This window comes from Mercenaria mercenaria, chromosome 4, assembly GCF_021730395.1.
Source record: "Mercenaria mercenaria strain notata chromosome 4, MADL_Memer_1, whole genome shotgun sequence".
In the NCBI taxonomy this organism is placed as follows: domain Eukaryota; kingdom Metazoa; phylum Mollusca; class Bivalvia; order Venerida; family Veneridae; genus Mercenaria; species Mercenaria mercenaria.
In genome coordinates, this window is record NC_069364.1 from 16,710,378 (window position 1) to 16,723,573 (window position 13,196).

At 33.1% G+C, this 13,196-nt stretch overlaps 1 protein-coding gene across 1 annotated transcript; it reads right to left on the minus strand.

The window, feature by feature from the left end:
* Positions 1 to 2,337: 2,337 nt before the first annotated feature.
* LOC123552690 (organic cation transporter protein-like) lies at positions 2,338 to 12,395 on the minus strand. Its single transcript, XM_053540569.1, has 10 exons — positions 12,164 to 12,395; positions 11,846 to 12,068; positions 11,337 to 11,440; positions 10,385 to 10,539; positions 9,585 to 9,753; positions 7,741 to 7,950; positions 7,004 to 7,230; positions 6,347 to 6,528; positions 3,950 to 4,101; positions 2,338 to 3,464 (listed from the first exon to the last, which is right to left on the minus strand). Exons 1-10 carry the CDS (start codon positions 12,307 to 12,309, stop codon positions 3,365 to 3,367), a joined length of 1,668 nt encoding a protein of 555 aa, XP_053396544.1. The 5' UTR covers positions 12,310 to 12,395; the 3' UTR covers positions 2,338 to 3,364.
* Between the last annotated feature and the right edge of the window lie 801 nt (positions 12,396 to 13,196).

The window sequence follows — 13,196 nt, forward strand, 5'->3', positions numbered from 1 at the left end:
ATTGCGCAGACTTACAAAGCTTGCGTAACATCCAGCGAAAGACAATTCGCGGATGAATCCTAACTACATTCTGGACACTTCTCGGCGAACACGCGTGACCTGTTTATAACAATGCTTCTACGACTTTGCGTGGGTTGAATTCTGTAGTCAGTAAACGGATAAATTATCGGAAGAAGAAGCTCTTACTTGTTTGTTTAGTTACTACTGATATTAAAAATGATATTAATTCTTATTTTTCGAGAAATAAACAAATCGGCGAAACATTAAATTGTATTTTCTTGTAGTTTTTGAAATCGAAAGTAGATCGTCTATGTTAGAGTGCTTTGACGAAACAAAACAATTTTTTTTATGAAATGATTTAAATAATTTCACCGTAAACTTCAATGTCAGATACTGCCAATTGCTGCAAAACTGTCTTCATATCATCACAATTTGTAAAACATATTGTTGAAACTGGAGATTTTGGCAGTATAAAAGAAAGTGTAATAACATCCGGATATAATATTTTGGGTAAATATCGAGCTGTGTTATGAAATTTAAACATTAAAGTAACAGACATGATAGATATTATTGTAACAGAAATGATTCTAGAATTTATTTTCATAATACATACATAGAATCAATATCAGACTTATATTCTAGTGCTGAGGCATGACCTGAAAGTAAAAATATGAAGTGACAGTCATTCATACTTTGAATATTGTAATACTAAAAAGAATCTAGGTAATATTTAGAAATTGAAACATAAAATTTTCAGTTAGAAATCGCACCAAAGGCTGTATCAAGGGTCTACATTTTCAAAATTTCCTTGTGGTGATACCCCAAACCGTATTTGCAGGAGGGGGTATCCTCCCACACCCTCCCCCCATATTGCCACTTTACAGTTTGATACATTGCCCTTTTACCACCTGCCACAATGCCCATTTCAAAATCTGACTGCAGTTCAAAGCGGGAAGGAACACCCCTCCCCACACCCACCCTGCTACCGACCACGTAAAAATTGCTCAAACATTTTTTCAGCCCAGTCTGGGCCTGTCTGTCTACATGAATCAAAACGGATAATTGAAAGTACATAGACTTGGGGACTACTGACATGGTTTTGAAGGGGTTAACAGGTCTGAAATAGAATAAATGATGGTTTTTAAACTAAAAAAGAACTGCATTTATTAATATTGGTTATCTTTTCCGAAATTGGTAGCTAGTCCGAGTAACTTCTCTTAGTTTCGAATGCGCAATTTTCCTGTCAGTGTAAACATTCATGACACTATATATTGACACTCAGCAACATTTACATATCTTTAAACGCAAAAGTAAGTATACTTTAAATTCACATCCCTTATAATATGATTGAACAATACCTAGCGTGTGACACGGTTATTGCCAGGCCCCTTATCTGTAAAATATCTGAACAGTTCTTTCGTCCATCCGTTACAAATTGTATGTGGCAATCCGCGCTATAAAATTTCAATATATAAATTTTCATATTCAAATTTTATCATGTGCGAATATATACCAGCCGATAATTGCCTGTTTTGGCAAGTGTTTACTGGAAAAATGTTTATAGTCATGTGCAGTATCTTAGTGTCACCTGTCATATTGTAGTTTGTACTTTCAACATTTTTATTTTTGCGAACCACTCTTCAATTTTAGAGAAATATATTGGGTTTAAATACTTGTATAATGTCAATCAAAGTTTTACTAGGCATCGATTGAATGTCCATTTCATCTATTGTAACAAAATCTCTGTTCAGCTGGGGAAAAAACTAAAACCAAACTGAAACTGGTAGACTATACTACCAGTACATCAATCATTAGCCGACTCTCAGGCCCTTCAGGCCTTTGATTCTACTGTATTATCGTCCATTACCATACCTGGAACATAGAGAGGAAATGTAAACACTTGAAGGAAGCACTGTCTGTGATTCACTTATCGTCTTTGCGTTTTGTGCAAACTTTGCCGCTGAGGAAAAATAAGTCAATGTTTTATGAAGGGTAGGTAGGTGAGTGAAATTGTATTTAAGCATTGGCGACAGCTAAGTAGATGATGGCGACATTTCTCACCGTTGAAACCAGCAATCCGCCTAAATGAACTTTGCTTTCACTTAATGTATAATAACAAAACAAACATAAAGTGAAATTATGATATATCTGAAACAAATTGATAGCAATAAGGCTGTTTATAAAAGGAATAGCATAACATTCCGTAAATGACAAGACAAAGAAACAACTCGTTCTGAAAAGAGATTTTTCTATCATTGACTATCCCAGTATATCTTACTGTCTGGAACAAATGAGAACGCATTGTGCGAGATTATCTCAGTAGGAATTAGAAACATATAAAGCGGTAGTTTTTTTTTATTTTGCTTAACAAGTGTATATAAAGTATAAACATGTCATAACATTTTTGGAAACATTCTTTTCGTTCTTAAAAACATATTTCGATTTCAGATAACTCAACGATTTTATGTTTGGTAAAAAAGTAGTTACAAGAAAAGGACTTCTTTACTCAAAACTTTATTCAATGGCGGTTTAATAATTTGTTTGATAAAATAAGGGTGTTAGTTTTATAAATTTCATGGGCCTCTTTCAACAGTTATATATATAAACAAAATATTCGTTTAATAATATAAGTAGGAAGGTCTACATAGTTTCTGTTTATGAAACTGTCAATAGCAGGACTATCACTAGGGAGTTTAAACTAGAGTACTAGCGCCATTACTCCATTTATAGTTATATTAAGGCTATAATATATAAAAACAAAGCAAAATAATATCTACATTATGAATATATTTTTGTTTCTTATATGTGATTATAGCGGGAAAGTGTAGCTTTAATCTGTACGATTAATCTTTACGATTGGTCGTTTAAATGTTATAACCGGCGATTAACGGATAATCTTAAAAATCAGCTTCATGTAGAGATTATACTGCAAAGTTTTTCCTTTTTATTTAATTTCTTATGCTTCAATATGTAATTGATAAACGGCAAAGGCGGGGCCTGAAGCTGTTATTAGCAGACTTAATTTATTTTGCACGAAAGTGCAGTCAGGTTGCCAATAAGGTTAATCAGTTGTTGGAATCAGTCAGTGATATAAAATATCAACGTTAAATAAATTGTGAATTTCGCGTCGACTCAGTATAAAAGACTTCAAAATTGACGTCAGATATCCCGAGGGGTCCAATAACCGGTTATTTAGTCCGCTTCTAGTTATTTTGCACGCTTTCGGTTATTCAAAGCTATGCAAATTGTTTTGTTACCATTTATAGTAGTATTTATGGTGTATGATAACAAAGTATGGAATGTAAAGAGGAAACATAACCACAAAAAACAACTATTTCTATTAAAGACATTCAAGTAATGATTTTTATAATCTGTCCTCCTCTTTCAGGTTTGTCGAACGTCCATTTGTCACACCGGTGGGATTTTTCTCTTGCCCCTTCTCCATAGTCTCCTCATATACGTTTCTGTAACATATTAAAGTCATAAAATTATGTAGATTTATCTTTTCAGCAAATATCAATGCTCATACCGTTCATTTTTATACCTGGTAATTATCTTTCACTTAGCTTTATGAAGCTGTTTAACAAGTGTAGCTCGGATATCAGAAAAAAAAATATATATAACTCATTTTGACAGTCCTAAACGGTTGTATAATTTTAATTAAGTCGATGATGCATACGTTACTTCAAACTAACTAATATTTTGATAACTAATATGTAGATGACTTCTAATATAATTCACAGCTGAAAATGAAATTGCGAGAAAAAAATCGAGAGGTCTATAGGCAGATATTCCTGATTGTCCTATTTAAACATTTTAATCAAGACTTTGGGCCAATTAGTTCTCGTATATTATTTGTCTTTAAAATAAGAAAATGGTTATCTGAATTTATAAACACGTGAGCATTCAGGGCAAGCAGCTTAAAATTGTATCATTAACATAGTTGTACCGTTTAAGATTGTGTACATCAGCTATTGTTTCGGGAAGTTCTCTGTTTAGAGTTTCTGGAAGAAACAGCGCCAGAAGTGCTGCAATAAACATGGAAACACCAAACGCAGTTAGAGGAATAGATTTACCTCGTGCCCCACTAACTAGATCAGCCTGAAAAAAAGAGAACACAATGACTAGCGTGAAAAAGAAATACTCTTAAAATGTATTTACCTTTCATTCAATCAATAAACAGTCTGAAGAAATGAATAAAACTCAAAATAGTTATACTGATAAGAAAAGGCTGAAAATCCAGAAATTAGTTTCAATGCTCACTTCTCAAACAGTCCTATCCTAGAAAGCGACATAAAGTTTACATATCATTTAGAATACATGAATTAAATACATTATTCATTTGATAGCTTAAATACGTAATCATTGCTATGGAATATGGTTTTAAACTTTCCAAATAAAAAACTGTGTGTATCCACTTCTGTCAACTGCGAAAACATAATTGTAATCCTGAGATTTGTTCTAGACAGTACAAAATACCCGTTGTTGACGAAGCAAAGTTTCTTGGTATTATATTTGATGAAAAGCTTTCTTTTATACCATATACGAAATATCTTGAATTCATTGTATGTTTTAAAGATGATTTTAAATACCGATCGGGGAGCCGATCACGATGTTGTGTTTAGGCTCTATAGGCTGAAATTAGATCCAAGCTGTGTTACGGTTGTGTTGCCTATGGTTCAGCAAGAAAATCTTATTTACAAATGTTAGATCACATTCATATTCGGGGTCTTCGTATTGCCCTTGGTTCATTGAGAACCTCGCCTGTTGAAAGCTTGTATTATATCTAAACGAACAAACCCTCTCTTTACATACGCCGAGAAAAACCCTCATGCAATGTGCTTTGAGGGTGGCTGCAAATCTAATCCTGCCCATAAAATCATTTAAAACATAAGTACTTCGATTCATATGAGAAGAAAAACCCACAAAACAAACCGTTTTGATTTCGCAAAAAATCTACTATAAACGAAACAGACTTTGAATTCGATGATATACAAGAAATTTCAATTCCTGGTACACCACCATTAACCCTTACTGTCCCTACAGTTCTTTTTTATTTGTTAACTGAATTTAAAAAGTCTGAAAGAAATCCTAAAATATTCAAATCCTAATATATGATTATTTCCCAATTTACACAGACGATTCGAATGATGATTTAAAGTTAAGCAGTGTTGCAGTCAGTCATATCCATCGATCAAAATTACGTTTGCCGAATAACGCAACTATATTTTTAGCCGAGGCAAAAGCATTGATTTAGCTCTAAATTTTAGATAAAAATATAGTGAAGAAACGTTTATTTTTTTCCGACTCACTTTCTGTTTTACAATGAATTCTTTACCGAAATATAGAAAATATACAAATAATACAAAAATGGGTAAAGGCTAGAAAGGTTGAGGGTGGGTGGGGGGTGGGGGGGGGGGGGGCGAAGGGGGAGGGTGGTGGTGGATGGGGGAAAGTTAGAATTAGTGGAATTAGTGGTAACGAGTATGCTAATACTAAGTCGAAAAAATTCCTTTCGTTAACCACGTTAACCACGAATTTAATTTGAAATTACCATATACCAACTATAAATACATTAATTTTATCTAAATGGCAGTCGTCGTGGAACAATGCTTTGTTCAGTAAACTTCATAATATAAAACCTCCTTTCGGTCAATTGCACAAAGGGGCATATCACTTCACAGGGAGGAAGTTGTTCTTTATCTCCCTCGAATAGGTCATACCTGTTTGACTCATTTTCTTCTGAACAGAGATCAACCTGACTGCGTAAAATGTCCTGCAGCGCTTACTACTAAACATATCCTATTTCACTCTGTGGACTTTGCTCCACAGTGCAGTTCTTACTATGACGTTCAATCTTTAAAAAATATTTGAAGAAGTTTCAATCGGCAATATTTTACATTTGTTTAAAGCAGACAGGCAATTAATGTGAACAGTACATATTTTTATTCACTACTTTCTGCTACTTACATGTCATAAAACTGATATTTTAGCACTGTATATGTATATACGGTTTTTTTGCATTAGTGGTTTTAGACATGGTTTTCAGTAATTTATTTTCAATACAACTTCTTATCGGCGATATCTGACATTTTTTGTCGCCATAAAATCTAACTCACTCACTCCAATACGAAATCAGCTAAAACTGCGTTCAAGCATTGTTAAGAAATGCACTGTATATCAGAAATGCTATACACATTGTTTCCTTTAATTATTGATCATATGGGTTAGAAACAAATGTACACTTTCAATATAATTATTTAAATGAAATATGCTTCAAAAACAATGACATGCATTCAGTACTATCAAATGCATTGGTGTTAAAATACCATACGGTACTGCTTACAGATTTAGCAATGTAAGGGGCAATCATGCTTCCAATTCTAGCCACAGCTGAGCTCGAACCCATACCAGCATTGCGGACAACAGTGGGAAAGATTTCTGCTGACAAAACATAAACTGCTCCAAACGCACCAGTAATACATAGCTTGCCTATCATAGCTAGAGCTATAAGGACATAGTGTAGCTCTGAAAAAGAAGAAAAGATGAGATCATCGTATTGCTTGTTTGAGAATTTTCAAGGAAAAACTTATAAATGGCATTTATCTTTTACGCAAAAACTATATTTCAGCGGCATTAACCAGTTGTACAAGGCAAAGCTCATCATACAGTTAATACATGATGTAACAGTAGAATCTAGATTATTAAGAATTTACTGCAGGAAGAAATTACTCAAGAAATACTCTGATCTATATAAAGTAATAAAATAATGATAAATGTATACGATTTGTTATAAAACACTTTCTAGTGTTGCGCACACAGTCTTTGACTAAATACTAAATAAAGAAGATCAAAATAATTGCGTTATGATTATATTAATCGCAGCAGCTTTCAGACAATTTGAAAAATGTTAGTTGCTATGCAACGTCTAATCAGATTTTAGTTCCGTGTGGTCAGATTTCTAATTGTCTTACAAAAGTAGAAATAACTGTAAAGGCATTACCATCACTACCATCTACAATAGGCCAAATTGTTGTTATACACGCTATACCTCCGACGAAGAGATAACCAACGTACAATCTTTTACGGCCAATCCTATCTAATAAAAGCATGTCTAGAATTTTCCCTGGATATTCAGCGATAGTAAGAAGTACGAAATTAAAGAAGAGATCTCCACCAAGGTTGCCCGTATTTAGGACAACACCGTAATATGACATACTGCACACGAACCTAAAGAAACAATAATAGTAAAAATGTTCCAAAGTTTAAACTCTCGAAGTAAAAACGTCTTAATTAATGGTTGCGAAATTGCTTTTTTATGCAGTATAAAATGATATTTGATATCTAATTGACATTTTCAATGAAAAACAAACAAACAAACAAATAAACAAATTCAGTGCCTTTTTCTAGGGATAGACCAATAAGTCTACAGGTGGTAAAACAGTAAGCGCCTTTCATTTTAACTAACCCAGCCTGAGGTTTATTCTCCAATAAATACTTTTATTATCACGTCCTGACAGGGATATGTTGACTAGTACAGCCTCCGACATAAAGTTGGCTTTAAAGCAATTTAAAAGTTATTAGTCACTCTGGCTATAAGTAACGAGTCTTAATATGCAACGTATAAAAAATCAACTGACTTGTGAACTTATTTAAAAACGTAACATGAACATTTGCACGTTGTATATTATAAAGAGAATAGATTGACGTTAATTTGCACAAAATAAACTAAGATTCTACCAATTAAAAAAGATGATCAGAGACCATCGACCAAGCAATCTGTCTGAAAACAGATGCCACACACGCCCTTCCTTTTGAGGAGGTTGCAACTCATCAACAACCTTTTCATTAAGCTGAGCTTTATTGCTTTTTGCGACCTTTCTAAGTATGATCAATGCTTCATCTTTCCTATCCTTGCTAAGAAGCCATCTGCAAGACTCGGGAATTATCCTGCAAAATTCAAAATTAAATCCATTTTTAATAATTTGCAAAGTGATACCTACAGTTATCATTGTCCTAAACGTAATAATGGTAATCCTAAAGTTTTAATGGTATGATTTTTTTCTGAATTTTCAGACCAACCTTATTTGTTTTGCTGGTGGGTGTTTTGAAGGTCCGTTGGAAACAGAATGTAACCAAATAAAATAACAAATACGAATATATTTAGTTTTGAGATTAAATGCAATGTGCAACATTCTTAATACCCCTAGAATTGGCTTATTACGCAGAACCCTAGTATACAAATAATTAAAATGAACTTCCAAGGGACCGGCAAATATGACATCACTCAGTTCAAGTACGCTGTTTACAGCCGGAAAACGTCACTTAAAGAAAATACTGCTATTTAGTAACATCTAGAAGATCCTTTAGAAGCATAAAATCATCAAGCAAATAAACAAAAGACTTGGTTTGATGATGTTTTTGAAAGATAATAAAATTATCAACTACCCAAACGCTATCTAGGACCAGCTAGAAAAAACTAACACAATTCAGTCAAAATACGGGGAGTCTTTTATTGCCGCCGTACGGCACTTAATGACATAATGAACATGTTTAATGGCAGTATTACGAGCTCCAACTTTACACCAAATTATTTAATTTTATTAGTACAATAATGTAAATACACAAATAAAAACTATTATCCGAACTGTCATAAAAACGACCCTAAATGTGTTTAAATAAAATGAAAGCTTTTGATAGAAATAACAACAATTATCTAGAGATGGTACCTAAACTCACGTATTCAACGACAACAACAACAAATCAAGTGCAAAACTGAAGTGCATATCGCTTATCTCACACTAACAATATTTTAACATAGCACCGTGTAGTAAATACGGGAACTTTTCACAGCGACATCGGCTTTGTTGTTTTGGTGGATTAGCTAAAGAAAGGTGATTGTCATTTCTTTTTAACTAACACAACTAACTTATACTAAATACCGTCTTCATTATATTAACATTAGTTTCTGTAACTGCAGATTCCACAAGGTAAATGCGATTACGCACGTCTCGGTCAATATGCAAATTAGGTACATTTGTAAACACAAGGTACGTCTCATAAAATGTGAAATAACTTCTTTTGGCACAGTTTTGGTACGGTTTTGGTGTGACTATTAGATAGAATATGCATTTCTTTATCGCTCTGTTTTTAACTCGAATTTTGTAAAATGTTGAGGGATTCGATGTCGTAAAAGTTATATAGTCTATATGCCAAGTTGAAAAGACTTTTACAATGACAACCTGGTACAGTGGCATAAATTATCTTTAAAATTTTTTCATAACTCCTTTATATCATTTTATTTTATACTCAAGAGTCTTTGCTACCTTTCCATTAAGATTCATTTACATGGCAAATGTATTCAGAAATTATAATGTCTAGCGTCTCCTATAAGCGATACATTTCGGTTGTTGGCAGTTCGGTTGTTGTGTACAGATCACGACTGTCTGTGTGTGATAATTTTAAACTTCTTGATTTAAAAAGTTTATGTAAATATACGAGAAAATGCATGACATACGTCAAGACTACTTTGGAGAGACAGACTGCAATTGGTTGAAATTTTCTGAAATTATATCAACTTTTACCAATAATACGGTAGAAAAAGACAGCCTGGTATGGCGACTGCAAGAGTAAAATATTTCCAGTCTTTGATCAGATAAACCATAAGCACCAGATAAAGCTGACCCGTTGTAAGGAACAATGCAGCAACGGTGCCTGTCCATAACCTCTTACTCGGACCAACCAGTTCCATACCTGGAAAAATGCGATAGAAACAATCAAGGTTTATCTTGTCTTTTTTCAGTATGTTATACATAAAACTAGTAATATTGTTGCGAATTATGTGCAAACTTAACGTGACGCAAGTTCCTTACAGACATATCTTTTAGTGTGTACAAAAACACCTTGCAAGCAATATCGTCTGACGTAACCAAATAATCATGATAAGGGAACGTTAATCTATGTATTTCCTCCATAGCAAATGATGTCACATGATCTATATAAAAAAGTCGCAATTCTTATTTGAATGCAAGATATTTCAAGACTAGTGCAGGGATTTTTCTACGTAGTTAAGCAGATGGAAAATCTCAATAATACCAAAAATAAGAATGCATTGTGATTCGTCACATTATTTCTTTAGGGAATGAAAAAGAATGGACATTATAATATAGCCACTGTTCCTAGAACACTATAACAACATAATACATATCATTATTCAGAGTTGAATTAAATACAGTCGAGAGAAGTTCGTTTCACTGTTTTCATCGTATGCACAAAATAAACACCAAACAGACTTTTCAAACAATAAATCAATTAAGGTGATATCAAGTCTAGTAAATTTGTAAAAAGTATGTTGTAGTATGAAAAACTATATTGCAACAGTTACCTATAACGTATGACGTCATATAAACGCCAAGCGTCGCACCTCCCATAATGAACATAAGGATACAGAATCCAATGTACTCATACATGCCAACGAGACCAAGAGAGGAACCCAGCTGAACCAGTATGGAAATATACAATGTCTTCCGGCGTCCGATTCTAGATCATAATTTATAAAACTATAATTTTTGTTTGTAAGGCGAAGAGAACTAGAGAATTAGTATGACAGAAAAAATATAACAAAGCTAAGTATACTTATCAAATGAATGGAGTTAAGTTTATAAGTACAGGGAATTATTTCACAGTCACCGCTCGGCACTTAATGACTAATGTTATGATAGTTAATAAATCTGTAAGATCATTGTGAACCAGAGAACACAACCTAGCAAAATAGTGTCAAACTCGGTTTGATTGCGTCTGCTCATGACAGGAAATAAAATATGCAACAACTCCCAAACACCAGCCATTAGCTTAAGCGGAAGTCTCAGGTTTCTTCTTAATCAAATAATTTGAATTGACTCTATGACAAATTAAGTACAGGAAGACAGTTCACAGAGGTCACACGGCAATGAAAGACGGCTGTATGACAGTAAATAAAATGTGTAAGAATTAGATTATTGCAACGACTGCTTATATGTAAATACCTTTTAAGATAATTTTGCATCTGCATGTGTTTTTAAATCAACCACACGAGTTCATCTGTTGCAAAAATAAGCCAGACTATAAATTAAACCAATATCTAAGCATTGTTACCAAAGCAAGTGTTTTGCACCTTATAAAGGTGGAAGATTGTGAATTAAAACTTACAAAAACATAACATATGAACTCATATGTGACATGTTGGTGTCCAATATCACGAAAATATACAGTTTAAGTTACTAGTAATTATTTTCTTAGCTAATTATCCGGTTTCTTGTTCTTAAGTGCAGTCTGTTTGACGTAGAGAAAATACGTACATATCGGACATCTGTCCATACACAAATGATCCAAAAAGTACACCAAAGAAAAAGATCATCTGAGCATTTGGTATCTTTATGGCATCATCACAAACCATATCGAGCTGCAGTAGTAGAAAATTATTAATACACGTGAATGAAAAGGAAATATTACATCACAATTTAATACAACATTTGTTTACGAAAAGTATAATGTATGTATTTCTGTCGGACTTTATTCTTTTAAAATGAATATGCATCATTTTTTTATAAGAAAAACACATTCCAAATTCAAGTTTGAAAATTGCACCAACTCTTCCTTTTATTCAATATAATGATATAAGGCAAGCAAATAGTCTATAATAAAAAATCTGATTCTTAGTTTGCACAAAAATAACTCAAACAACAAGGTGTTTCCAGTATATTTAGAAGATTCAAGTTATTATATATACTCTCAATTCATTTGTAAAAAAACAACTCAATATTGTTTTCTTTAACATTATCATCACTATACGTAATACTTCGCGAACCTTCTTTGCAAATGTACGTTTGTAAACTGTTTCATCGTAGACCCATTCTGTACACTTTAATTTAGTTGTAGAGTTGTTTTCTGTATGATTATTGGCATAGAGATGACACCTGTCATATGTGTGCTCCCCTGAATCGTCAGGCGGGATCCAACTGTGCACATACTGGTCGTGAATTTCTCCTTGACTTTCAAAAGTATCATTTGCATAATCAGGAAGTTTGCACCTAGGACAAAAGTATTGACAAATAGAAACATGTTAAATAGAAGATTGCAGATATAACGTGACATTTCACATTACTAAAATATTTGTATTACCTACCTGTGATCTGGAGTTCCTAAAAGAAACACTTGAACTACTAATAATGCCGATAAAATGAAGCTTGGGAAGCACAATAGGGTGTACACCCGTTTTTGGTAAGGTCCAAACTCTCCTATTTCCTTCAGAATATCATCAAAAGTAGTCATTTTCCTTTGCAAACATATGATCTAAACTTATACATCAAACAAATATTTGGAGTGAAGGGAATAGACTTTAATTTATTTCAACAGTGTTATCTCTATTGTAAGTCCGGATTTGTTAAGGCCGAATCATATATTTAGGTTTTCTATATCAATAGGACAAAACATAGAGTAAAAGTTATTATTAAACTTACTTGCATGAATATTAAAAATGTACGGCAAAGAGGCCAAATTTACACAAACGTCTAGAATTCTATAATATTTCATTAATTAAACTTAGACTGACATAATAGCTGTTCTCAACAAAAATTGAATGATCCATAAAATAGATGTAGGTACGTAAAACATTAAAACTTCTTCCTAATACTGATATATATATATATATATATCTACCGATCATTTCCTAAGTTTTTGACGAATTTGATCCGCAGGCGTATGCTCATCTTTACAATTTGACATTAGTTAATGTGTTTGAGCTTACCTCTGATTCCTGTGTGGAAATTACAAGTTTACTTCCGAAGTACAGTCACTCTTTAAATACACTGACAAAGTTAACTGACTACTGTTGCATTACTATTGCGATTCAAACAAACATTAGTAAGCCAAACTTTGAATCTGACCTCTACTTTTGGGTTAATTATTATATCAATAAACTGCTTAACAGAATAAAAATGTCACTGAACATTTTATCTTGTGTTCTGTAGTGGGGTTATTATATAGTTCTTAAGTTAATGTAATTGAATGAGGTTGACTATCAATACTTCAGTTCAAAACTCTATTTGGCCTTTATGGATTTTATCATTTATCAAAACACCAATGCCATGTGGCGACTGTAATATGTCTCGTTGATTATATTCATTTTTGCTATAACTGAATTCTGCTTACGCCGATGT